This window comes from Bos grunniens, chromosome 4 (genome assembly GCF_055505025.1).
Source record: "Bos grunniens cultivar Pamir isolate PY7600 chromosome 4, Bosgru_T2T1.0, whole genome shotgun sequence".
Taxonomy (NCBI): domain Eukaryota; kingdom Metazoa; phylum Chordata; class Mammalia; order Artiodactyla; family Bovidae; genus Bos; species Bos grunniens.
This window is the reverse complement of record NC_141168.1, coordinates 76929737-76957640: the sequence shown is the minus strand read 5'-3', so window position 1 is coordinate 76957640 and position 27904 is coordinate 76929737. Positions and strand designations below refer to the sequence as shown.

Here is a 27904-nt window from a genome sequence, read left to right as displayed (position 1 = left end):
ATCTACACTAAAATGTCAAATTTTCCCTGAAACTATAATAATTATGAAAAATGATGAAACCAAAAAGCCTGGAACAAGTATGAGAAGCTGAATGGAAAGATTATTAAACCACAGAGATAATAGATTAAAGCATCGATATGCACGCTCCTTTTTTTTAAACTCTCAGTCTGTAACAGTGAATTATATGAAGCAAGATATACAATACCAAGAATGTCCATCTAGAAAAAGAAACGGGAAGTCAAAAACATCTTCATTCTAATTCTAAAAGTACTCATTTTGCCCAGGTAACTTCTAACTAGCATTTGATAGAATTTTCCTATTTCTAGAAAGGAAAAAGGCAAGAGCATAAAAAGCAACTAAAACCTGGAGAATTTAAAAAGATATAGGAATGTGTGTGTGCATGTGTAATGTACTCAAAAAAACAGTCTTATTGAAATATACACTGCCTTTAGTACATGAAAGATTTTTTAAAAGCCTCAAAGAAAACATAAGAGCAAATCATTACATTTTATAGTTTCATCAGATAACAGGTTCTTCTTAGCTATGTTTTTCAAGCTAAAGTTTAGAACTCATTCAATACTTCTTGTTATCCTTATCAAAATCTCAATTGCTTTGCTCCCTGTTCATTCAAAGCTTTCTTGAAGTTTCCAGCTCTGGGAACTATAGCAGTTAAAGTATGGCTTTACCCACTGAAAAATTAACTTCACTTGAATGTGTCTTGGTCATTGTTTGGTCACTAAGTTGTGCCAGCTCATTGCGACCGCATGGACCGTAGCCTGTCAGGCTCTTCTATCCATGGGATTTCCCAGGCAAGAACACTGGGGTGGGTTGCCATTTCCTTCTTCATGGGATCTTCCTGACAGAAGGACCGAAACCATGTCTCCAGCACTGGCAGGTGGATTCTTTACTACTGAGCCACCAGGGAAGCCCCTGGAATGCGCCTTTATATTATATACTCATCCATGGCTACAGAATAAAAGCTTTCTCTTTTAGAAATGTTTCAGTAACTATTTACCAAGAAAATAAAATAAAACTACATATTTGGTGACACACTGTCTAGAACATACTGATTGAAATGCTCAGTGCATCTTCATGGGGAGGAATTTTCCAGTCTTTATCATAGGCAGGAAAAGGTCCTCCAAACCTTATACAGATCTTAGCCAAACAAACAGAAAAGGCAGCTTTTCATTAAAGGGAGCTAATTTCAGCTAAAACTGAAAACATGAGCTTGTTTTTAGACGCCTGAGAATACAAAATGCATGTGAAATCGTCCTAAATCAAAAAGCAAAACCACTGTATATCTAGAATACTGTAATTAAGATGTAGAGTAAAACAGTAAAAAAAAAATTTATCTTACCAAAAAAAAAAAAGAAAAAAGAGATATAATAGATTTAGGACCAAAATTTATTCTATAAGCATTCATTACAACAAAAATTTTAATCATTTAAGAAAGGTCTACTTAGCACCTTTTGAAAATTTTTTGTTTCATTATTTCACTCAACTAATATTAAGCACCTACTATGTACCAGGCGCTGTGTGATACAACAATGAGCAAAGCACGCGTCGTCCCTAGCTCTGTGCCACTTACGCGGTTGCTGAGAAAAGAGCTCACAGACATTTTCATAAGCCTAAAATCCAGTTATTATCCTCAGTGACTTATATGAATATACAGGTGACTCATCCATCACCCTTTTCACATGCATTATTCTCTGTTTTTTTTTTTTTTTTTCACTTCTTAAATTCAAGGGATCTTCAGCTAGTCCCATGACAACACTCTGGACCCTGTCACCACACTGAAATGCCTACTTCTGAAGTGAGCCTCTAACCACAGTCTTCCATCTTACCAGAAAGGAAAGATTCCTCAAACCTTCAATTTAAAACACACTTTTCCTTGAACACACGTGTTCTTCAACCTATCGGTCTCTTCTTCATATTTCCTTCTCAATTTAACATGTCTAGATTCTTGCCTTATCCATTACTTTAACCAGCATAGCATCCCCTTTCCTGTCCCTTGAATAGCAACTACTTGGCACCTACACTGTGTGACTCTGGGTGCATTACTTAATCCTGAGCCTTCATTTCATTTATGAAACAAAAAACAAACTACGTTGACATAGATCATGGAGATTACATGAGACAATGCATCTAGATTACTTGCACAATGGATGATATATAGGGTCAATGCTTATTAAATCTTTGTTATTATAATTATTACAACTATATTCTAGAGAATATCATACAACTGTATAAAACTGTTATTTTTCAGTTGCTAAGTCACGTCCGACTCTTTGTGACCCCATGAACTACGGCACACCAGGCTCCTCTGTCCTCCACTATAACCCAGAGTTTGCTCAAATTCAAGTCCAGTGAGTCGGTGATGCTATCTAATCACCTCATCCTATGCCACCTCCTTCTCCTTTTGCCTTCAATCTTTCCCAGCGTCAGGATCTTTTCAAATGAGTCAACTCTCTGCATCAGGTGGCCAAAGTATTGGAGGTTCAGCTTCAGCGCTAGTCCTTCCAATGAATATTCAGAGTTGATTTCCTTTAGGATTGACTGGTTGGATCTCCTTGCAGTCCAAGGGACTCTCAAGAGTCTTCTCCAACACCACAGTTCAAAAGTATCCATTCTTTTTGCTCAGCCTTCTTTATAGTCCAACTCTCATGTCTGTACATGACTACTGGAAAACCCAAAGCTTTGACTTCACATACTTTTGTCAGCAAAGTGATGTCTCTGCTTTTAATATGCTGTCTAGGTTTGTCATAGCTCTCCTTCCAAGGAGCAAAGTTCTTTTTATAATTTCATGGCTGCAGTCACCATTGGCTGTGATTTTGGAGCTCAAGAAAATATTTTCTTGAAAATCCATCACTGCTTCCACTTTTCCCCCTTCTATTTGCCATAAGTGACGGGACCAGATGCCATGATCTCAGTTTTATTTAATGTTGAATTTTAAGCCAGCTTTTTCACTATCCTTTTTCACCTTCATCAAGACACTCTTTAGTTCCTCTTCACTTTCTGCCATTAGGGTGGTATCATTTGCATATCTGAGGTTGTTGATATTTCTCCTTGCAATCTTGATTCCAGCTTGTGAGTTATCCAGTATGGCATTTTGCATGATGTACTCTGCATATAAATTAAATAAGCAGGTGACAATATACAGCCGTGATGTACTCCTTTCCCAATTTGGAAAACTGGATGTTCCATGTCTAGTTCTAACTGTTGCTTCTTGACCCGCATACAGGTTTCTCAAGAGGCAGGTATGGTGGTCTGGTATTCTCATCTCTTTAAGAATTTTCATAGCTTGTTGAGATCTACACAGTCAAAGGCTTTAGCATAGTCAATGAAGCAGAAATAGATGTTTTTCTGGAACTCCCTTGCTTTCTTCATGATCCAATGAATGCTGGCAATTTGACCTCTGGTTTAAACCCAGTTTGTACATCTAGAAGTTCTCGGTTCACATGCTATTGAAGCCTAGCTTGAAGGATTTTGAGTGTTTCCTTGCTAGCAAGTGAAATGAGTGCAATTGTATGGTAGTTTGAACATTCTTTGGCATTGGCCTTCTTTGGGATTGGAATGAAAACTGACTTTTCCAGTCCTCTGGCCACTGCTGAGTTTTCCAGATTTGTTGGCATATTCAGTGCAGCACTTTAACAGTATCATCTTGTAGGATTTTAAACAGCTCACCTAGAAATCCAGCACTTCTGCTAGCTTTGTTCATAGTAATGCTTCCTAAGGCTCACTTGACTTCACACTCTAGGATATCCAGCTCTATGTGAGTGACCACACCATTGTGGCTATCTGGGCCATTAAGATCTTTTTTGTACAGTTCTTCTATGCACTCTCAATCTCTTCTGCTTCTCTTTGGTTCTTACCATTTCTGCCCTTGATGGTGCCCATCCTTCCATGAAATGTTCCCTTGATATTTTCAATTTTCTTGAAGAGATCTCTAGGCTTTTCTATTCTATTTTTTCCCTCTATTTCTTTGCATTATTTAAGACTCTCTCTCCTTCCTATTCTCTGGAATTTTGCATTCAGTTTGTTATATCTTTCCCTTTCTCTCTTTTCTTTTGCTTCTCTTCTTTGTTCAATTATCTATAAAGGCTCCTCAGACAACCACTTTGTCTTCTTACATTTCTTTGGGATGATTTTGGTTACTGCCGCCTGTATAACATTATGAACTTCCATCCGTAGTCTTCAGGCACTAACAGATCTAATCCCTTGAATCTATTCATCATCTTCACTGTATAATCATAAGGGATTTGATTTAGGTCATACATGAATGGTTTTCCCTACTTTCTTCAATTTAAGCCTAAATTGTGCAATAAGGAGCTCATGATAGGAGCCACAGTCAGCTCCAGATCTTGTTTTTGCTGACCATATATAGTTTCTCCATTTTCAGGTACCAAGAACATAATCAATCTGACTTCGGTATTGACCATTTGGTGATGTCCATGTGTAGAATCATCTCTTGGGTTGTTGGAAAAGAGTGTTTGCTATGACCAGCAAGTTCTCTTCACAAAATCTGTCAGCCTTTGCCTTGTTTCATTTTATATTCCAAGGTAAAACTTGCTTCTCTGATTATCTCTTGACTTCCCACTTTTGTGTTCCAACCCCCTATGATAAAAAGGACATCTTTTTTGGTGTTAGTTCTAGAAGGTGTTGTTAAGTCGTCACAGAACTAGTCAACTTCAGCTTCTTAAGCATCAGTGACTGGAGCACAGACTTGAATTACTGTAATGTTGAATGGTTTGCTTTGGAAAATGTATAGACTGGGCAGCTACAAATTCATAGTTTTAGATTCCAGCTAAACCAAGATTCCACTCAACCAAGTGGGAGGGTGACTCTTTTAATGTGTTATATGGCGTGAACACAAATAAACATATACTCTCTCCTCACCATCTCCATTTCCCATAAATGATAATGCCAAGCCTTCACCACTATCCATAAGCCCCTTATCCTATCATCTCACTTCTCTTCTATTAAGAGACCATCTGGCCTCCAGCACTTCAAACAGAGATCATGCAGTAACTCTCATGGTCTGACTGACTTCATGAACTCTTCCTCCCCTGCCTGTTTCAGCAGAGGATGTGGTCCTTGTCCTGTTGCAGGCTAGGCTTCCTAAGTATACCTTTTCTCCAGAACCCTAGGAAACCAAAACTGTACCAATTTTCCCACCTGCTTTTCTCCTATGCACGTAAGTGCTCTCCCATCTTCACATCTAGCAGCTAGGGACCAAAACATTCCTTCACTTTCTCCAACTTGTCAGGGTTATGCTTCTTCTTTTTTGTTTTTGGTTTTTTTTTTAGTATTTATTTTATTTATTTATTTAGCTGCATCTGGTCTTAGTTGCAGTACACTGGACCTTCTCATAGTAGTTATATGTTGAAATGATAATATTTTAAATATACTGGGCTAAAAACATATTTAAACTAATTTTACCTTTTTAAATGTTTTTAAATGAGACTACCAGAAAATTTTAAATTATGTATGTAATTCATTTTATTTCTGTTGGATAGCATTACTACAGGCACTTTGAAATAGAAATCTGATATTCATGAGGTGTAGATTTGTGAATTATAATCGTATATTTGTGTGGAATTAAGGTTGCAGGTATAGATGAATCTGACCATGAAGTATGCTTAGTGAGAAAAAGACTAACACATCTAAAGTACAATCTGACTTAGAAAATTCTATTTGCCAACAACTTCTCAGGAAGAGAACATATGTTTGCAAGGTGATTGACAATCACTATATAAATACTGAGATTCTATGTTCCTATGAAGCCAGATCACAGGTCACATAAAAATTAAAACATGGGAACATTATTTCTATTGAATGTAAGTTTTCTCTCACCTCTGTAAAATGTACATACATTCAAAGGAGCTGGACCAACAGCCCCACACAATCCAACACTGCAAACCAACCTGATGAAAAGGGTCGTCTCTATATTCTTTTTTCACACATGGATTAATTTGAGGATTTTCCACATCTGTCTCACTGGTACAAGATGATCGGCATTCTGCACAATGTAACAAGTCTTCCCATAACACATCTTCTGTTTCAGATTCTGGCCTTGTGCTCTCAGAATCCTGTCTGGAACTTGAACAGCGAGAGCTGCAACTAGTACCCGATTTAGGGGCATCCTGAAATCAAGATATTCTTTGACATTAATACAATTTATGTATCCTTTCCAACTCAATGGATTTTATCAGAAACATATATTGCTACTTTTTACTAAAACAACAAACACACTGCCAAATGACAGTGAAATAAACAGCAAAACATTAAAATACATATTACTTTTTAAGGAGTAACAAAATTTTCTCATATCAAAATGTGATTTCACATCTCAGCTCCAGTATTATTTTGCAGGCAAAAGCTGTGCCTGTTTTCTCTTAAACTTTATACAAAGTTCAGAATTCAAAGACTAGCCTAAATCTATATGGACTGCATAGTCAGTGAATACTAACCCACTTTAATTGATATATTTAATGAAGTTCTTTTCTTACTCTAGTCTTTTTTTTTTAAAGCAACAATAGGTTTCATGTATCTACTGTTTTCGTTTTTCAAACAGAAGTTCAATAAATTGATATAAAATTAACAAATACTCTATACCAGGAAGATAACTGCCAACTTGTGTTTTTTAGATGTGTGCTGTGCTTAGTTATGTCTGACTCTTTGTGATCCCATGAACTATAGCCTGCCAGGCTCCCCTGTTCATGGGATTCTCCAGTCAAGAATACAGGGGGTAGGTTGCCATGCTCTCCTCCAGGGGATCTTCCCAACTCAGTGATCCAACCCAGGTCTCTCGCACTGCAGGCAGATTCATTACCATCTGGCCACCAGGCAAACCCAAGAATACTGGAGTGGGTAGACTATCTCTTCTCCAGTGGAACTTCCTGAACCAGGAATTGAACCAGGGTCTCCTGAATTGCAGGGGGATTCTTTACCAGCTGAGCTACCCAGAAGTCCCAGGTTTTTTAGATAATCTATGGTAAAAAAAAAAAAAAAAAGTGAAAAACTAAAAGGCCTAAGTTAGGTAATTTCTCATCAATATACTTTTCCACTAGGAGTTTTTTCAAATACAAAATAAATACCTTTGAGTAAAATTTTAATTTAAATAAATTCAAAAGTGAAAGTGAAGTCACTCAGTTGTGTCCGACTCTGTAGCCCCACAGGCTCCTCGGTCCACAGGATTTTCCAGGCATGAATACTGGAGTGGGTTGCTATTTCCTTCTCCAGGGGACCTTCCCGACCCAGAGATCGAACCCAGGTCTTCCGCATTGTAGGCAGATGCTTTACCATCTGAGCTACCAGGGAAGTTTTGTTTTTCGTTTTTTTTTAAATAACTTCCTAAATAAAGAATGGTAATAGCCATCCTTATAGTCAAGTATGCTGAAATTTTTGCTTTTGTTTTTACCCATCCTCTGTCGGTAAGACTGTCAATTTTACTTGCAAATGTTTTATATTTATTCCTCTCTCTTTGCCATGTTACCACAACAGTTCAGATTTCATCATTCACACTTTACTGTAAGACCTTCCTTACTGACCCCTATCTGAAAGGCCTTTCCTTATTTCTAGATTAACCTTCCCACAGTGCAGCTGCTCTTTCTTTCCTCAGACTAAAATCTTTCTGTGGCTTCTCACATTCCTTCAACCTGCATGCTTGTCTTTGAACGTGCTACTTCGGACCCTGCTGTCTACTTCTCCTACAGCGACACTGGGCTACTCCCTAGCCCCTCAACACAGCTTGCTCTTTGCCACTCTAGCCTCTAATCATGTTCTTAGCACTTACTGTTAATTCTACTCTCCTTTAAAGTCCACTCTACAAAGTACCAGGAAAATACCATCTCTACCCTTTCTGGCTGTCTTACGTCGTTTCTGAATCATCTACCAATGGGAAATAAAACTACCTACCTTAAAGAGATACTGAAATGAGCGCTGTGGCTTTTAATGCAAACCTAGTACAAAGCAGGGGCTCGACAAATGTTAGTTTAAAGCTACTCTCTACCCATGGCTGATTTATGTCAATGTATGGCAAAAACCACTACAATATTGTAAAGTAATTAGCCTCCAATTAAAATAAATAAATTAAAAAAAATAAAGCTACTCTCTATTTAGAGCAATCATTTTGTCCCTAAAGCAAGTTGTTACTTTTTATCTTCATTTAATGACAAATTTTGCATTGTTTTGTGGCATCTGAAATTTATCTGTGTTAATTAAATGCTCATGTAGTTCATATTCTCAAATATATCATATCTCTTAAATATACTGTAAGTCCATGAAAGACAGAAACCACTTTTTTTTTTTGCCATCATTAGTACAAGTAACAAAATATCTTAAATGAATTAGATATATTATTGATAATTGATTTATTGATACCAGGATAGGATACCATAAACATAAATTTACTGTACTGATAAGAGAATTTATGGGAGGAACATTGTTTAAGAGAGGAAAATTTTCCAGAAGAGCTGAGCAGGAAAATGAATAAAGAAAGAAAAAAGGGTTAAAATAAGTCAACTTTGTTTTAAGACATACACTCCCAAAATACTTCAGACTAAGTAATGTCAACCATAATATTTGAAACATAAGCTGTTTTCATTAGATAGGGAGACACACTGTATTAAGTAATCAGTAATTGCTAAATCAAAATTTTTTATGAAACTAGATTATCTGTAACTAATTTCTGATGCAGACTTGCTAACCAGATACAAATATAAGTAATAAGATTAAAGGCCTGATAACTGTTTAGGTGAAACTAATGGGTGATTTCAGGGATTAAAAAAATGTATATGTAATTCTTAATAAATGTATTTCATCAAATATTCATTGCTAAGTGGGCCATTTCACAAATGTCAAATCTAAAAATTACTACCTATAATTGCTTACATTTCAAACAGAATTTAACCTGAAATATTTAGGTGGTTAATGGCCACTTTAAATTTCACTACAAATTGCTGAATTAAGCCTAAAAGTAGGAAATTTTAGAACTGAAGAAAATAGCTCAATTGGTCATTTAATATGGTTTGCTCTGCTTATCTCAAATCTCTAGACTGGTAGTTTCAATTGAGGATACAATCATATTAATAAAGACTATTTATCTGAACTGAAATAGTTGAAGGGAAGAAGCATTTATAACATAAATGCTTTGTGCCAGGCAATTATGCATAATCTTATTTAAACCTAACAATCTGATGAGGCCAGTCTCCTCCTCTCCCCACTGTACAGAAGCAGAAACTGAGACTCACATAGGTTAAACAATTTTTCCAAAGTTACTTAAGTAGTCTGACTCCAAGCCCATTGTTTCTTCATTATGCTTCCCATTATCAGATGAAAAGCTAATTCACAGCAGGAAATAAAAACTGAGACACTTGCAGAGTTAAACAAAGCAAGAGAGAGCTAAGAAATAGTACAAATACTTAAAAGGAAGGAGCTACCAATTACCCAGGACATCTCCTATACCCCAGATAACGAAGTAATTCCACCACCATCTTCCCAATAGAAGACTGGAAGAAACCCATCAGACATGGTAGATATTAACAGCAGAAACAGGCAAGGAACTAGGGTAGGGAGTTCAGGGGTAAGAGACAGAAGGGTTAAGTCAAAGTCCAAGATACTGAATGGCAAGATCACACCTCATCCCCAACTCCCTTGATGCCAAACACCATGACAGCATGGTAGAGTACCTACCACTCCCATGCCACCAGAAGATTGGATGATTTCTTCCTGAAAAATAAAATGCCCCTAAGAAGCATATGTACAGATGCTAACATCTGGGAGGCTTACAATAAACGGCTGAGTTCCTGAAAAGTACTCTTATAGTGAGGCCCATCAGTCCTGCTCCTGCACAAAGTGTTTCCCCAAATGATTTCTTTGTGCCTCACCCTAAAAGAAAACAGTATCACCAGTAATTTGAAAAGTACAGCAATAACTATATATAGATGCAAAACAACACTATAAATCCTGTTTGAATTTTACTTATTCAAAGGAGGTTTTGTTTTGCTTTTTTAATAAAAAAAAAATAAGAACAACTTTTCAGTTGGTTTGATTTCAGAGTAAAAAATTTTGAAATACAGCCTTTTAAATATCCTCTAGTCTCAAGTTTCTCACTTCACAGATGAAGAATTTGAAGATCTGATTTTATTTTTAATGTAATCTTTTACATCATTTTTAAAAGATTTAAAACAACCAATGCCTACTCAATAATTATCAGCCTTACTTAGCTTGGAATCTGAAAGATGTGAAGAAACATTTATTTAAAAGTTAAGATTAGCAGAATAATGTTCTGTCCTTCAAGAATCTCAATATCGGGACTTTCCTGGTTGACCAGTGGCTAAGAGCCCTAGCTCCCAATCCAGGGGGCCCAGGTTCAATCCCTGACCAGGAAAATAGATCCCACACGCGGTAACTAAGACCTGGCGTAGCCAAATAAACAAAGAGTTTAAAAAAAAAAAAAAGAATCTCAAATCTCAAAACATAGTTGCAAATCAAGAAAAGTAAAGATTATGGGTAAAGAAAAGTAACTTTAAAGCCAAATACTTTATTCTATAGGAGACTGGAGACCTCTTTTTATAGTAGGTTCTGAAGCCTTTCCAGGACCAACAGACTTTCACCTGTTTATAGACTAAGACTATGAATTTCACAAGCATGGTTATCTGGCTTAGGAACAGGAGACGGAACATCAGTTGTGGGCGAAGAGGCAATAAGCAGACACACTGGCATTATGTGTCTTTCAAATGGAGCCAATAACAGAAAAAACAGCCATAGTTCACAAGAAAGATTAACTAGAGACAGAATCACAAAGAAAAATATAGGAAGAACAAGTAACTCCTTTAATCTTAAAACTCTTAAGGTTTTCATATTACAACATAGCATATTAGATTTTTCAGAAGTTTGACTCTTAACCATCAAGAAAAAAACATATATTCTAATATAGTACAAAAAGAGCAGAAGGTAACATTTGTCAGCAAGTGACAAAAGGAGTAATTCATGCGCCCTGAAGAAAGACAATGTTCTATCCTCAAGAAAATGTGAAAATACAATTGAATGAAAAAAATCTTTTTCTATTGAAATAGTTTCCAGAGATATGACAACATCAAGAGATGTAATAAAGTTGGAAAAAAGGTTTAAAGAAAAACACACATTAATAAAGAAATATAAGAGTTATAGAAGAAAACGGAATTGAATTTTATAGTCTGGGCAATGTAACTGGTGACAGTGACAGGAAAGAAGTCACTTAGAATAGTAACACTGCTATAATTTAGAAGTTGTAAAGCCTTTTCAAATTGTGGAAGTCTAACATGGGAGTTCACAGATTGTGTCTCCAGAATGCTCTTTAAAAGAAAACAACAAACTCAATGTATGAATCCTTAGAGATGATGCACAAAGTGAATAAAAGTGTGCGGCTATTTATATGTGAAATATATAAATCTAAAAGTACTCTTCTATAAATCCAGATCATGTAACAGTAAGATATTGAGATTGACGGGAGATATTTATTTCAGTAATATATTCAATAGATGAAAGAAGTTGTAAGTTGAAAACATATAGATACATATGCACAAATGTAAGGCCAAAGTAAATACCTCATTAGGGTAATGTTTCTTATAATGGTGTGACTTCCTATTCCGAAGAATGCTCTCAGAAGTCCTGTCTGCATGACGGCGCAATGGGTATCCTGTTTCTGGACCTTCTTCACTGGAGACTTCATCAGAGACATTTGTTACTGTCCTTTGGGTATCCTAAGTTAGGATTATGCAAAGAGGGTCATTGGTTAATTTCTGACTCAACCTGTAGCTTTAAAACTGCAAAATTTTAAATTATACATACATATATACATATACCTTCAAATACCACTAAAAATTTCAAAGTAACTGATTAATACCACCTGATTTTCTAAAAAAGTCTTAAATCAGTGACTTTGGTACTGTTCTTTCAAGAGTAACTCAAAAGTCATTTATCAAATATTGTCCTACAACGTTTCTGTTCAAAAGATCTGAAATAGCTTATAAAATTATGAGAAGAGAGACCCTTTTAAAAGAAGCTGAAGAGACCTGAAATTAATTTAATATTTTCACAAACCAAAAATGCCATAAAACCTGATTTAATAATGGTTTACAAGGCAAGAGGAGGTGACTTGTAACCAAATGAAACACATATCAGCCAGACAACATCATGTACACATTAAGACACCCAGATTTCAGAAATTTTGAAACCAAGAGACTTCAGAACAGGTATTTTATTGATACTTTCATGTTCCTCTTATAGAACGTTAGTAGGTTAATACATACCTGGAAATGTGTTTGAAAACTGCATAACTAAAAACTTTATTTGTTAAGACATGCTAGTGAAGTGAGGCTCACATTACCAGAGAGTTAAATGCCTCAAAAATCTAAAATTATGGTAAGGGACTCTATTTTACTGCCACTCCATGATATTTATTATATAGCTACAGGTACTGAAAATATATGTACTACTGTCAAGCAATAACACATACTTTACTCAAATAGAGAATCCTCTTTTCTTCATTTACTATTCCTCAATACCCACATTCATGCTTATATTTCTAAATGTAACTAAGGTATTATGTTTTAATTTGACCACATTTTTTCCTCTGTAACAGCTTTTAAAGAAAAAAATTATTTAACCAAAAAACTTCAGGGAAAAGAAGAGAAAGAAGATATTTATATTAGGCTATGTTACAATAAACCTAGGGTTTCTTTTAGAAAAGTAAATAAACAATTGTTATCCTTAAGAATTTTCTCTAAGAATTTTAAAAAACAAAACAAATGTGCTGACACCAAAGGTCACAAAGGTAGGAAAAACAAAGTAAGATTTTCTTATAGAGAACATTAAAGGAAAACCAGGGTCCTAGGTTAAGCTTTTGAATTAACATAGATCTTCCATTTGAAACAAATTCATTTACACATATGGAAATGGAAAAATAAAAAGGTTTAACGACATTAATTATAAATTTAAATCTAATTTAACATTTTAGAAAAATTGGAGTCAATCAATTAATTTAGAAGGTGCCAGGTTATAATGGAAATCAGGATTATTAATATTACTTTATCTATTTTCAGCATTATCAGTGTTATTTGTAAAGGCTCACAGAATAAATTCTGGAGAATATATATACATTTAAGGGTAACTACTACGTCTAAGTCACTTTCCATTAACTAATGTAAAATCACACAAAGTATTATTATTATTTTTAATCACATTTACTTTGCTGGGGATGTTCCTCAGTGTTCCGGTGTTCCAGGTTGCCTCTTCTGGTTGAAGAGTTTCACACTGAGGTTCATGGCTTTGTATTCCATCTTCACTGCTTTTAACAGTCTTTTTCCCATCAAGGGATACATAGCCATTGTCAGTCTCAGTTGATTTATCAATTGAATTCTTTGCTTTCTTTGATCTACAAAGAAAAATATGTGAAACATGTTATATGGACTTAGTTTATTTTGGATAGGTTACCAGTAGAAATTACAGTCTGCTAAAAATTAAACATGGTAGTTATTTCTCAGATTTTAATTGCTATCTTATATTTACAATAAGTAATTCATAAAAATAATATATATCATAAAAAATAAATATGAAAATCAAGGTCCTATTTTACCTTACTTTATAAGTTTTAAGGTTTTACAAACAGCAATTCTAAGAGACATGCCCTAACTTATCAAACAATATTTGATCAAAATTAACAGGTCTTTGAGCAAAACCTAGACCAAAATTTTGCCCATTTTATTATAGTTAATAATATACTTTTAAAGACTAATTTAAAAAAAAACTACCTCAGTAATTACAAAATTAAGTTACAATTAGTGGTTTAACTTAATTTTAATACTCTCCTTTACCCAAAAACTTTACCATAAGTGTGGATACCTAAATACCTCTGATAAATTCATTTTAATACACAATGGAGACACAGACCTTTTGTAACATAAAAGCACATGAAAAAAGGGAAAACTTTGTACAAAATTCTACATAATGGAAGAAGTAAAAATGAAGAACGCAAAGATAAAGAAGTAACCTCTTTTACCCACTGAAATACTCTAGAAAAAATGTCAGTAATCATGTAGCTTACAAGTATTTAAAAGACTACACTTGAAGTTCTTCATTTACAGGAATTAAGTTTTTCTCAATACATAATATGTAACATAGAAAATAATAAATCATTTTTGATTAATAGGCAAATGCTTAAAGGATCCAGTGGGTGAAAGAATGGCTATCCAAAAGAAATGGTTAGTAGAAGAAATACAATGCAAACCCCACACAAACTTAAAATGTACTCAATGCAGATTAAGTCTATCATAAAACATTATTAAAAAGCAACCGTGTCTAATTGTATTCAAAATAAATTTCCTTGAATTTTCTCTAGAGTATCAGTTTAGGAAGACAGGAAAAATAAAACTAGTACAATGCCTTCATGTAGGTCAAAAAACAGAAGAACTTTTAAATGGGGGGGAAATGTTTCTTTGGGAGAAAAATGTTACCTTTAACACTACAGTTGCTCAGTTCTATTGGAATCTATCAGAACTGTACAAGACACTGTAACTCACCTATGCTAAATGCTTGCTTTGGAAACAATAAATCAGAAATAAAAAGAGGTGTAGATGATTAATTTAAGGTCACACAGTCAGTTAGAGCCAAAGTTGACATTAGAACACAGACCTTCTGACTATGAGGTTTATTCTCTATATGATCTCCAACAGCCCACTCTTTGGGAAACAGCCTGTTAAGATTTCTTCTTAACACACTCAAAGCCTAGAAAGTTTGTCTTATACTTCCGACCTTCTCCTGTAAGATTATGAAAGGGGACAGACAGATCATACTTCCCATATGCTCTACAGAGCTCTAATGCTTCCTTCCTGGTCACAAAGAACAGATCTTCACAAAGGTGCAAGACGCAATGCCCAATCATCTCACCCTTTTCTTTCTGTATGACCCTAAGAGGCACAGAGAGACTAAGGGCATGCACTACAGAACAAAGATCATTTAAGAGTGGCAGATGCAGGGAGGAAAATTAACTACGGGAGAGAGGAGAGACAGGGCGAAAGAGAAAATAAAAGGTGCAGAGAACACCTGTAACCTTCTCTGTCTAGAGAAATGTTATTTACTGTTCCCTTTACCTCTCCCTTGAACACTGTGCAACATGGAGATGTAGAAAAAGACCAAAAGAAGTGAAATTACTTGACCTTATAAAAATGTGGGAAACTCAGACAGTAAAAGAGTGTGCTGGAAAGGTATTATGAAGCTTCATGGAAATTGTTCTAGGTTGGAAAGGGAGGGGTGAGGCCGTGAATAAGAGGAAGGGAGACTGGGAAGTTAGTAGAATAGAGTCATTAATCAGCCGGGATATGCAAGGAGAGAAATTTACTTGGGAAGAAAGATGAAAATGTTGGAGCTAAAGTCCCCAGGAACATCCTGAAAAAGATCAGTAGACAGTTGATAACACAGGCCTAGAAGACAATTGTTAAAGCAGAAAAAGTAGCTGTAACCTTGAAGAGTGACCCAGAACCCCAGAGGACCAAAAGATATGAACCTAAGAAAAGGGCTTGAATCTGTATTAATGGCTGCTTTAAGAATATTTCTAAGGAGAATGTATTCTTCCTTTACCAGGGCAGAGTGAAGACTGTATTAAGCCAAGAGAAAGAGTTCTAGTAGCACTCATTTCATATACTTTTCAGCTATCTCCTACTTCCTCTCTTCCTTATCTCTGCCTCCTTCTAATTTTCTCTGGGCTGTTTTCACCCAATACCTCCTCAAAGTACAAGTAATGCTGTCAGAAGGTATGAACAGTAATTTACTAAGCTACAGTAGCTATTTGATATTTCTCTCACACTAAATGCAGATAAGTTGAAAATCAAGCTGAAATAACAAAGAAAATACTAAATGTAAGTACCAACTTCAGGGTTTACAAAGCAGCTTAAAATACAAATTGAGGTATCCTGGCAGTGGCTGATAACAGCAGTGGTAATAAAAGAATTGCAAGAGCATACAGTAGTTGGAATGGAACAGCAGGAGCAGCCCAGCAACAAGCAATAATGGCAACTAATTTGAAGGCACTTTTAGGGCAGGGGGCAAGGTGCAGCCCAGAGGACTGGAAATGGGTTATCAATACACACAGAGGATTAATCAAATAAGTATATTCAGGATTAGAACCAGGTTTTTCAGTAACAGAGAATGAAAATATAAAGAAGAGAAAAGATACAATGAGCTTTGTGGTACTGTATCTGAATGGGAACTATCTCTGAAAATCCATGGCTTATATCTAGACAAAGAAATAAATATAAATGTAAAAGGACACACACACACACACTTTCTAGCTCTTTCCACTGAGAAGGCTCCAGGGTGGCAACACTACAACAGCAATGAGTATATCCAGCATTCAGAGCTTAGTTTCCACACATTACTCTCCTTGAAGAAGCAGTTCATTCCAAGCCTGAGGAAGAGAAAGTACAAGTTGAACCTGGAAACATTTTGTTGTACCAAAAAGTAAGGAAGGGTTCAGAAAACAACAAGGACATCCCCAAAAGAAAAGAAATTGCTCTAAGGTATCCCCTGGCCAAACTGAAGCCAATCTAATCATCCAAATAAAAAATGACAATAACAAATTGAAAAAATAAAAATCCCTAAGTAAATAATTAAGGGAAAGCTCTTCCTTAAAGTGAATGCCAAATAATAAATGTAGAGGGAAATGATGTAGTTAGAAAAATTACCATTTGGCAACTACCATAATTCAAGCAAGAATCATCAATGGATGCTAAAACTAGAAAGTGAAGGTAGGATGAGAAACAGGTCATTTTTACAGTTAATGTATCTCTACACAGGATATCTGTTGACCACAAAGGAAAAGTATAAAAATTTACAGTGGAGAAATTTAGCTGCTGCTGCTACTGCTAAGTCGCTTCAGTCGTGTCCGGCTCTGTGCGACCCCAGAGATGGCAGCCCACCAGGTTCCACCGTCCCTGGGATTCTCCAGGCAAGACCACTGGAGTGAGCTGCCACTTCCTTCTCCAGAAATTTAGCAGACGCTATCTTAATCAAGTGATTCATATAAATATCACTAGTGAGGAACAAATCTGCGCTGTTTGCCACCTGATAGTACACAATGATATTCCTACCAAAAATGCACAACTGGGTTTAAATATGAAGAAATATCACACAACTAACTCTGTGGTGTGCTGCTAAATGTAGAACAATCAGCTATTCAGGTGTAAAAAGTCCTTGTCTGTAGTGTTTTCTGATTTCCATGGTGTAGATAATCCTACCATGACCAATTTCAAGTACCAACTGATGATGCTGAAGACAGCATAGGGAAGAGATACACACTGAGCTCCCATGAGTCACCTGGAACTAGACGCAGAAAACCACTGACACAAACCCACATTAAGGGACATTCTACTAAGTGACTGCCCTGTATCGTCCCAACTGTGAAAAACATGAAACTGCAGGAAAGACTGAAGCCTGTCCCAGAGTGAAGGAGATGAAAAAGACATGACCCCTGAGTGTGGCATATAATCCCAGATTAGATCCTTTTGCTGTAAAAGACATTAATAGGGACAGTTAACAGATTGAACAGGGTCTCTGGGTGAAAAATATATGGGAGTTCTTTGCACTGTTCTCTCAACTTTTCTGTTAAACAACAATTGTTAAAATTGTTTCAAAGTAAAACTATACATTTTTAAAAGTACAAACTGATTACTTTAGATTTTAACATAGGAGAAATGCAGGAAGGAATAAATTCAAAAAAACATGTAGGTTAAAGAAGGTCAAAAATGTAAGTTAAAGAGGTTAAACCTCCAGGCAAGGTTTAATTTTACCACTGATTGCTGTATCATTGATATTGTCATTAATAGCTGAAAGTAAGAACTTCACAGAGTAATAATTTCTCAAAATGATCACAGATTACCAAGACTCAGATTTTAAGGAATTCCTCCCATTTCTTTACAAGAGAGAATAAAACTGTTAGAGATACAGTGGGAGTGACATTCAGTTTTAAAAAATAGATAACTGTGAAATTCTACTTAGAATATATTTTTTAAAGTGAAGTTTAAAAAGGGAAAAAAAGTTTTAAAGGGAAGTTAAGGCAACTTTAAAATGTTAAAAAATAACATGTTAAAAAATAAACTGAAGGGAGTTAAATATCATTTTGATTTTCTTCCTTTTTCTTTTTTTGGGGGGATCATTTAATAGAATTTCCTCTTTTACAGGAGATAACCAAAAACAAAAAGCAAGGTAGAAAGAAGCTACTTAGGAATTAAAACAGTATAGAAAGAAATGGTGCTTTTTACTATTAAAAGGCAATGCCAAAGAATGCTCAAACTACCGCACAATTGCACTCATCTCACATGCTAGTCAAGTAATGCTCAAAATTCTTCAAGCTAGGCTTCAGCAATACATGAACCGTGAACTTCCTGATGTTCAAGCTGGTTTTAGAAAAGGCAGAGGAACCAGAGATCAAATTGCCAACATCCGCTGGATCATGGAAAAAGCAAGAGAGTCCCAGAAAAACATCTATTTCTGCTTTATTGACTATGCCAAAGCCTTTGACTGTGTGGATCACAATAAACTGTGGAAAATTCTGAAAGAGATGAGAACACCAGACCAGCTGACCTGCCTCTTGAGAAACCTGTATGCAGGTCAGGAAGCAACAGTTAGAACTGGACATGGAACAACAGACTGGTTCCAAATTGGAAAAGGAGTACGTCAGGCTGTATACTGTCACCCTGCTCATTTAACTTATATGCAGAGTGCATCATGAGAAACGCTGGACTGGAAGAAGCACAAGCTGGAATCAAGATTACCGGGAGAAGTATCAATAACCTCAGATATGCAGATGATACCACCCTTATGGCAGAAAGTGAAGAGGAACTCAAAAGCCTCTTGATGAAAGTGAAAGAGGAGAGTGAAAAAGTTGGCTTAAGGCTCAGCATTTAGAAAACGAAGATCATGGCATCTGGTCTAATCACTTCATGGGAAATAGATGGGGAAACAGTGGAAACAGTGTCAGACTTTATTATTTTGGGCTCCAAAATCACTGCAGATGGTGACTGCAGCCATGAAATTAAAAGATGCTTACTCTTTGGAAGGAAAGTTATGACCAACCTAGATAGCATATTCAAAAGCAGAGACATTACTTTGCCAACAAAGGTCCGTCTAGTCAAGGCTATGGTTTTTCCAGTGGTCATGTATGGATGTGAGAGTTGGACTGTGAAGAAAACTGAGCGACGAAGAATTGATGCTTTTGAACTGTGGTGTTAGAGAAGACTCTTGAGAGTCCCGTGGACTGCAAAGAGGTCCAAACAGTCCATCCTAAAGGAGATCGGCCCTGGGATTTCTTTGGAAGGAATGTTGCTAAAACTGAAACTCCAGTACTTTGGCCACCTCATGCGAAGAGTTGACTCATTGGAAAAGACCCCGATGGTGGGAGGGATTGGGGGCAGGAGGAAAAGGGGACGACAGAGGATGAGATGGCTGGATGGCATCACCGACTCAATGGACGTGAGTCTGAGTGAACTCTGGGAGTTGGTGATGGACAGGGAAGCCTGGCGTGCTGTGATTCATGGGGTCGGAAAGAGTTGGACACGACTGAGCGACTGAACTGAACTGAACTGAACAAGAAGATCTTACCTTTTGATAGCTACATTTAATGCATATAATACAGTCACCTAATAAAACCAGAGTTAACAATGGGCAGTGATAAGCAGTATCTTAAAAAAGGGAGATATACAAGTCTATACCGATTTTACTTACTCCACAATAGAAGTGGTATTTCTTGCATTTGGCCTTTTCTTACTGAAGTATTGTTGATATACAATATTATTTTAGCTTCAGCTGTAACAACATAGTGGTTCAGCATTTATACATTGCAGAATTGGATTTTGAACAAAAAGCATTTGCAATGACAGAATGTCCAATTTCATTGCCATGGTCATGGCTTATAAAGGGACTAATAACTAATAAACACTTTTGGAAGGCACGACCTGTGTAATACTTTCTTTGAAATATCATGCTTGATGTTCAAAAGAGGTTACTCTATGTCAAAAATATCTTAGGAGGACATGACTTTAATTGCCTTAGTTCCTCTGTGAGAAACATTGGGAGACAATTTGGTTCTTTTCTGAAAAAAATTTAAGTAAATTTTGTACATGTCCATGTACGATCTACACCATAAATAAATGATGAAATTAAATTTTTTCACATAAAAACTTTGGCCAAAAAGTTAACAACTTTTAAAGAACTACTTAGCTTATGAAATATCCAATCTACTATACCAAACATGAAAATTAGTGTGTTTCTACATTAAAAAACCTAGTCAGGTTATCAAGAACACTCAGAATATTCTGTACTGCTATGGAAAAAAATGTTGGAAGTATTTTTTTGGTGCTCTCAAAACTGTTCAGAGGTATATAAACTGAGCCAACTGAAGATCATGCTTTCGATAGTAAAGGACATTAGACATGATAGGGAAAAAGTTAACAGCATCAGGTAACTCTACTCTAGAATACAGTATGAAATTTCTGGTTCTGCTCTCATCTGCACATGGTTAGGAATCAAGGGGGAGAGAAAGTTATAGAAACAAAATGCATAAAATCTCAGATATAAGAAAATGACACAGGGGCCTTATACAACCATCACTGCTATCTGGATCTATGACTACACCTTGATTACATGCTAACATACCCCTTTCAAAGACTCTGGGGACCCTATGTTTCTCTAGGTATCCTCTATCACAAATAAGTTTGAGAGGTGTGCCAAATTATTTATAGTACCTGTAATCTTTCTAGGATCAATCCAACCCTAAAATACAGTGACGCTAGCAAATTTAATAAGTTATCTAGTTGTGTCCGTAAGATAGTCTTAAAAATCTGGAAGAAGCCAGAATACACTGGCTTTTACATGGTCTTCATCCTTATCTGTGAAACACATGCAACAAAGCTTCACCTAGTCGACAGCTTAAATAACTGAATTTTAAACTACAGTCAGTAAAAGCCAAGTTTTAATCCCTGTATCTAAAGTTTCTGGCGGGACTGTATACTACTTACACTATGCAATATACTCCACTATGTGAAGAAAATCAATTTACTAAACCTTTAATATTCAATTTGGTATTAAAAAGAGTAAATATGGAAGCTAAACAGAACAGAACACTTCAAGGTAGGTCAGTTACGCAGAGGAGTTAACATGAAACCTGATTTTATTCTGCTGTCTCTAAATTACCAATTCAATTTATATAATTACTTTTTTTACTCAAAAGCATAATTCCAAATGCTTTTAATGATTTTGTGACAGACAAATGAGTTCTTAAAGGACATGAAAGAGAACTTAGGAACTATCTGAATTTTGAAACAGGTACCGTGCTGAAAAGATGTACAATCTAGATGAATTTTTCATATTTACTCTTTCTATAATTAAGCTAATTTAAGATTATAACTAACTGATATTAAAGTGCTAAGTCCTTAGAAAATATGACTGATTTGTGTATCTTTTCTAATTGATATTTTGTCTGGTTCAGTTTTCTCAGGTTTACAGAATTCCTTTACAATAATTCCCATTTCTTCTCAAATGAGAAATATTATGCCTTACTTTAAAAAGTTTTACCTTGAAAATGAAATATACTTAGAAATGACATTAATAGTAGTTCCTACGGAGCTGACTGTGACTCAGATCATGAACTCCTTATTGCCAAATTCAGAATTAAATTGGAGAAAGTAGGGAAAACCACTAGACCATTCAGGTATGACCTAAATCAAATCCCTTATGATTATACAGTGGAAGTGAGAAATAGATTTAAGGGACTAGATCTGATACACAGAGTGCCTGATGAACTATGGACGGAAGTTCGTGACACTGTACAGGAGACAGGGATCAAGACCATCCCCATGGAAAAGAAATGCAAAAATGAAAAATGGCTCTCTGAAGGGGCCTTGCAAATAGCTGTGAAAAGAAGAGAAGCAAAAAGCAAAGAAGAAAAGGAAAGATATTCCCATTAGAATGCAGAGTTCTAAAGAATAGCAAGGAGAGATAAGAAAGCCTTCCTCAGTGATCAATGCAAAGAAATAGAGGAAAATAACAGAATGGGAAAGACTAGAAATCTCTTCAAGAAAATTAGATACACGAAGGGAACATTTCATGCAAAGATGGGCTTGATAAAGGACAGAAATGGTATGGATCTAACAGAAGCAGAAGATATTAAGAAGAGGTGGCAAGAATACACAGGAGAACTGTACAAAAAAGAGCTTCACGACCCAGATAATCACGATGGTGTGATCACTCACCTAGAGCCAGACATCCTGGAATGTGAAGTCAAGTGGGCCTTAGAAAGCATCACTACGAACAAAGTTAGTGGAGGTGATGGAATTCCAGTTGAGCTATTTCAAATCCTGAAAGATGATGCTGTGAAAGTGCTGCACTCTATATGCCAGCAAATTTGGAAAACTCAGCAGTGGCCACAGGACTGGAAAAGGTCAGTTGTCATTCCAATCCCGAAGAAAGGCAATGCCAAAGAATGCTCAAACTACCGCACAATTGCAGTCATCTCACATGCTAGTCAAGTAATGCTCAAAATTCTCCAAGCCAGGCTTCAAAAACACATGAAACATGAGCTTCCAGATGGTCAAGCTGGTTTTAGAAAAGGCAGAGGAACCAGAGATCAAATTGCCAACATCCACTGGACCATGGAAAAAGCGAGAGAGTTCCAGAAAAACATCTATTTCTGCTTTATTGACTGTGCCAAAGCCTTTGACTATGTGGATCACAATAAACTGGAAAATTCTGAAAGAGATGAGAATACCAGACCAGCTGACCTGCCTCTTGAGAAACCTGTATGCAGGTCAGGAAGCAACAGTTAGAACTGGACATGGAACAACTGGTTCCAAATACGAAAAGGAGTACATCAAGGCTGGATATTGTCACCCTGCTTATTTAACTTATATGCAGAGTACATCATGAGAAATGCTGGGCTGGAAGAAGCACAAGCTGGAATCAAGATTGCCGGGAGAAGTATGAATAACCTCAGATATGCAGATGACACCACCCTTATGGCAGAAAGTGAAGAGGAACTCAAAAGCCTCTTGATGAAAGTGAAAGAGGAGAGTGAAAAAGTTGGCTTAAAGCTCAACATTCAGAAAACGAAGATCATGGCATCTGGTCCCATCACTTCATGGGAAATAGATGGGGAAACAGTGGAAACAGTGTCAGACTTTATTTTTTTGGGCTCCAAAATCACTGCAGATGGTGACTGCAGCCATGAAATTAAAAGATGCTTACTCTTTGGAAGGAAAGTTATGACCAACCTAGATAGCATATTCAAAAGCAGAGACATTACTTTGCCAACAAAGGTCCGTCTAGTCAAGGCTATGGTTTTTCCAGTGGTCATGTATGGATGTGAGGGCCGGCCTGTGAAGAAAGCTGAGTGCCAAAGAATTGATGCTTTTGAACTGTGGTGTTGGAGAAGACTCTTGAGAGTCCCTTGGACTGCAAGGAGATCCAACCAGTCCATCCTAAAGGAGATCAGTCCTAGACGTTCACTGGAAGGAATGATGCTGAAGCTGAAACTCCAGTACTTCGGCCACCTCATGCGAAGAGTTGACTCATTGGAAAAGACCCTGATGGTGGGAGAGGATGGGGGCAGGAGCAGAAGAGGACGACAGAGGATGAGATGGCTGGATGGCATCACCGACTCGATGGACATGAATTTGGGTGAACTCCGGGAGTTGGTAATGGACAGGGAGGCCTGGCGTACTGCGATTCACGGGGTCGCAAAGATTTGACACGACTGAGCGACTGAACTGAACATAAATACAGGGTATTAAAAATACAGTTTTCATTGTACCCTCCAGAAAACCATCAACTCACCAAACACAAAGCTTAGATATTTGTGTGATTATGCATTTATTCTTCCACCAGTTATGCTAATTCAACTTGTTATCACCGGAAACAATTTTAAGTCTCGGTTGGTATTTCAGTTTAAGCACTCTGTGTCTTATCAAAGCCTGAAAGACCAAGACACCATCAGGATTCCAGAACTCAGTTTAGAACTTTTGAAATTAACATTTTTCTTAAGATCTTTTTATACCCAGTATTTAAAACAGTCTCATTCATATGCTGGCAAACTATCCCAAACCAGACAGTTCAAAACAGTGCTTCTTTAGAAAGTTAGATTACAGTTGTCATGATTAAAGAGAATAAATCCAAAGGGATTTAGCCATCATAATATCAATAACTAGGAGTCAAAGTCATGGTACAGCCCCAAAAGATCAGAAAATTAAAGTCTGGAACTCATTTGACTAGAGAAACAAGGCAGAATTCTAAAGGCAGGAGGATTCTGAATACTACATAATAATACAACACCAGTTTCAAATGAGCAAAACATCTAAATGATCCCGTCAAAGTAAAACGTATCTACTATGCCATTGATACTTGCTTACAGAAAGTCCTGAGAAACATTTAAAAACTTGATTCTGCAGTGATAAGACTATCATATTTTCACTGTCAGAAATTAAGAGATATTTATTTATATTCATAAAATTCTCCAAGCTAGGCTTCAAAAATACATGAATGAGAACTTCCAGATGTTCAAGCTAGATGTAGAAAAGGCAGAGGAACCAGAGATCAAACTGCCAACATCATGAAGAAAGCAAGAGTTCCAGAAAAACATCTGCTTCAGTGACTATGCTAAAGCCTTTGATTATGTGGATCACAATAAACTGTGGAAAATTCTTAAGGGGATGGGAATTACCTTACCTGCCTCCTGAGAAGCCTGTATGCGGATCAAGAAGCAACAAGACATGCAACAACAGACTGGTTTCAAATTGGGAAAGGAGTACATCAAGGCTGTGTATTGTCATCCTGGTTATTTAACTTATATGTAGAGTACATCATGGGAAATTCCAGGCTGGCTGAAGCACAAGCTGGAATCAAGACTGCCGGAAGAAATATTAATAACCTCAAATATGCAGATGATACCACCTTTATGACAGAAAACGAAGAAAAACTAAAGAGCCTCTAGATGAAATTGAAAGAGAATGAAAAAGCTTCTTAAAACTCAACATTCAGAAAACTAAGATCATGGCATCCAGTCCCATCACTTTATGGCATACGGGGAAACAATGGAAACAATGACAGACTTTATTTCTGGGGGCTTCAAAATCACATCACTGCAGATGGTGACTGCTGTCATGAAATGAAAAGACATTTGCTCCTTGGAAGAAAAGCTATGACCAACTTAGACAGCATATTCAAAAATAGAGACATTACTTTACCAACAAAAGTCCATACAGTCAAAGCTATGGTTTTTCCAGTAGTCATGTATGAATGTGTGAGTTGGATTATAAAGAAGCCTAACTGCTGAACAATTGATGCTTTTGAACTGTGGTATTGGAGAAGACTTTTGAGAGTCTTTTGAACTGCAAGGAGATCCAACTAGCCAATACTAAAAGAAATCAATCCTGAACATTCACTGGAAGGACTGATGCTGAAGCTCCAATACTTTCACCACCTGATGCAAAGAGCTGACTCATTAGAAAAGACCTTGATGCTGGGAAAGATTGAAGGCAGGAGGAGAAGGGGACGACAGAGGATGAGATGGTTGGATGGCATCACTGACTCGATGGACATGAGTGAGTAAGCTCCGGGAGTTGGTGATGGACAGGGAAGCCTGGCATGCTATAGTACATGGGGTGGCAAAGAATCAGACAACTGAGCAACTGAAGTGAACTGATATAAAATATGTATTTTCTAGAAGACTAAGTGGTTGAAAAGTCAGAGAATCAACTTAATGCCACATTACTGCAAATTATTAAAATTTGTGAAAATTTCTCCCCAAATTACTATCAATAAGAATACGCCCAGGATATAACTGGTTAATTATATAATTAATTATATGCACTATAATTATATAGTGCATGATAAACTTTATCATAAGAACACAATCACATTTGATAAAACAATGATACTAGCAGAGAAGTTACCAGAAGTGACTGAAAATAAGTTACCTGCAGTATCCCTTTTCTTGACTTATTAACTTGGCAATTTTCATCAGTTTTTATTATGGCACAAACTAAGTAAAAAACCCAAACTACAAAAAACAGAATCTTGTATTATAGTATATATTTTATTCTTTCAAGTAACAATACGTATACCTATATGTTTTATTTCAGATAATTTTATGTAATTGAGGCAAATTTTTTAAAAATGTCATACAACTCACATGGTATATTAACAAAGCCAATTTGTCCTACAGTGCTGATGAAGATTAAATAAGCAATTTAATAGAAATAAAATAGTACTTGAGAAATCACAAAAGAAACTAAGATAAATACTAAATATACTTTGATAGTATATTTTCATTCTCATACAGATGTATTTATACATATATATATCTCAGAGTGAATTTTATGGTCTCTATTTTTTCCATTATATACAGCTTTATAATTTATAAAAATAAAATCCACACTAGGACTATCATATTCAAAATCATTAGTACTCATTAATTAAGACTGTAGTACCAAAAAAGGGACAGTGCATTTCTAAGCCATAGAAAGTCTTGAATAAATACAAACCCTGATAAAAAGAATGCAGCATGCCAGAGATCTCTGAAGACAGCGCCAACACTGTAAGAGGTGCTTGTACCGTGGCTCTGAACTGCTCCCTCCTGTGTGTTATCTGTGGTACTAGAACCATCTCCTTCCCTATGTACTTCCAAATGGGCTGCTTTTCTTAATTTCCTTCATTAGAAGAGATTAACAGTGGAAGGTAACTTTAAAATTTAATAACCACTTTCTCGACAGTACATTTAAAAATTTGGAAAACATAAACACAGGAACTTGAATACACAGTAAAACTCAGGCTGATGCATAAAAGTTATGCCAAATATTAAGTACATATTCAAGACCAGTTTCTATAAATGTTAAGTTATTGTTTCTTGCTCATACTGACAAGTCAGTGGACACTAGGTTGTAAGGATAGCACTAGGCAGATTATTTACAGAAGTACCCCTTCCCTATTGGAATGCCACTTATTTGCAGATGAAGAAGAAAATTTAAATTGGAGAGATTTATAATCTATCTGTTCAGCAGTGCTACTTATCTAATTAGGTATTATTTATTTTTTAAATAAACAGCTTAAATCAATATTCCAAAACAGCAAATGTCACAATCTCTTAGCAACAATATTCAAAAGAGAAATTGTTCCCAAAGACCCTTAAAACAGAACTTCATTGTGCTAAGTGGCCAGTAAGACTTGCTATGCTTACTTCATCAAAGGGCAATATTAAACAGCTTCAAATGACATATAATAAATGGAATTTAGCTAAAAAATTTCCTTGACTTTGTTTTTGCCAAAGCATCTTTTAAGCACAAGGTTCTGTAATAGTGGAAATTATTAGCAATTCCAACTAACATATATTCCCTACAGTGATATCACATGCCTCAGCAATGAGCTTCAAGAAAGAAACCAAAAACGAACAGGTATGGGGTCTCAAAATGGCTCTGGAGCAAATAAAAGAAACTAAATTATTCAATAGCTGATTCTGACTGAAGCTCACTGTTTCAAGATAACATTTCATTCAAGTCAAGAACAATACTGGATTCCAATTACAGAAATCTACAAAAAGATCACTTTTAAACAGACAGTACCTTCTTCTTTTACCCCCTGTGCTTAGGGGAGGTTTGGGTGTTCTCGTTGAAACAATCTGGCAGTGCACAGTTCCTAGGAGCAGCATCAGCCATATTGGCTCAGTCACTTCCGTCAGAGGTATGCTATGTGGGCTAGAAGCGGAACAGAATAATACTATTGCGGCAACTACAAAAAGGGAAAGAAAAGACATTTAATTATAGATCTGATAGTCATGTCCTCAAAACTTTAAAAAAAAACTTTAAAAACTGTTCTAACATTGTTC

At 36.2% G+C, this 27904-nt stretch overlaps 1 protein-coding gene across 27 annotated transcripts in view; it reads right to left on the bottom strand.

Moving 5' to 3' along the window:
* The window catches only part of PHTF2 (putative homeodomain transcription factor 2), a 137109-nt gene that overhangs the window by 19261 nt on the left and 89944 nt on the right, over nucleotides 1–27904 (bottom strand). For 11 of the 27 annotated variants that reach the window (XM_086397126.1, XM_086397134.1, XM_086397122.1 and 8 more), the window contains 5 exons: nucleotides 27642–27807; nucleotides 26568–26732; nucleotides 13225–13417; nucleotides 11589–11744; nucleotides 5925–6143 (listed from right to left, as the gene is read on the bottom strand). In XM_086397126.1, the coding sequence (XP_086253252.1) occupies nucleotides 5925–6143; nucleotides 11589–11744; nucleotides 13225–13417; nucleotides 26568–26732; nucleotides 27642–27807 (899 nt within the window). The remainder of the gene's footprint in view (nucleotides 1–5924; nucleotides 6144–11588; nucleotides 11745–13224; nucleotides 13418–26567; nucleotides 26733–27641; nucleotides 27808–27904) is intronic. The other 16 variants (XM_086397129.1, XM_086397124.1, XM_086397144.1 and 13 more) reach the window with 7 other exon arrangements.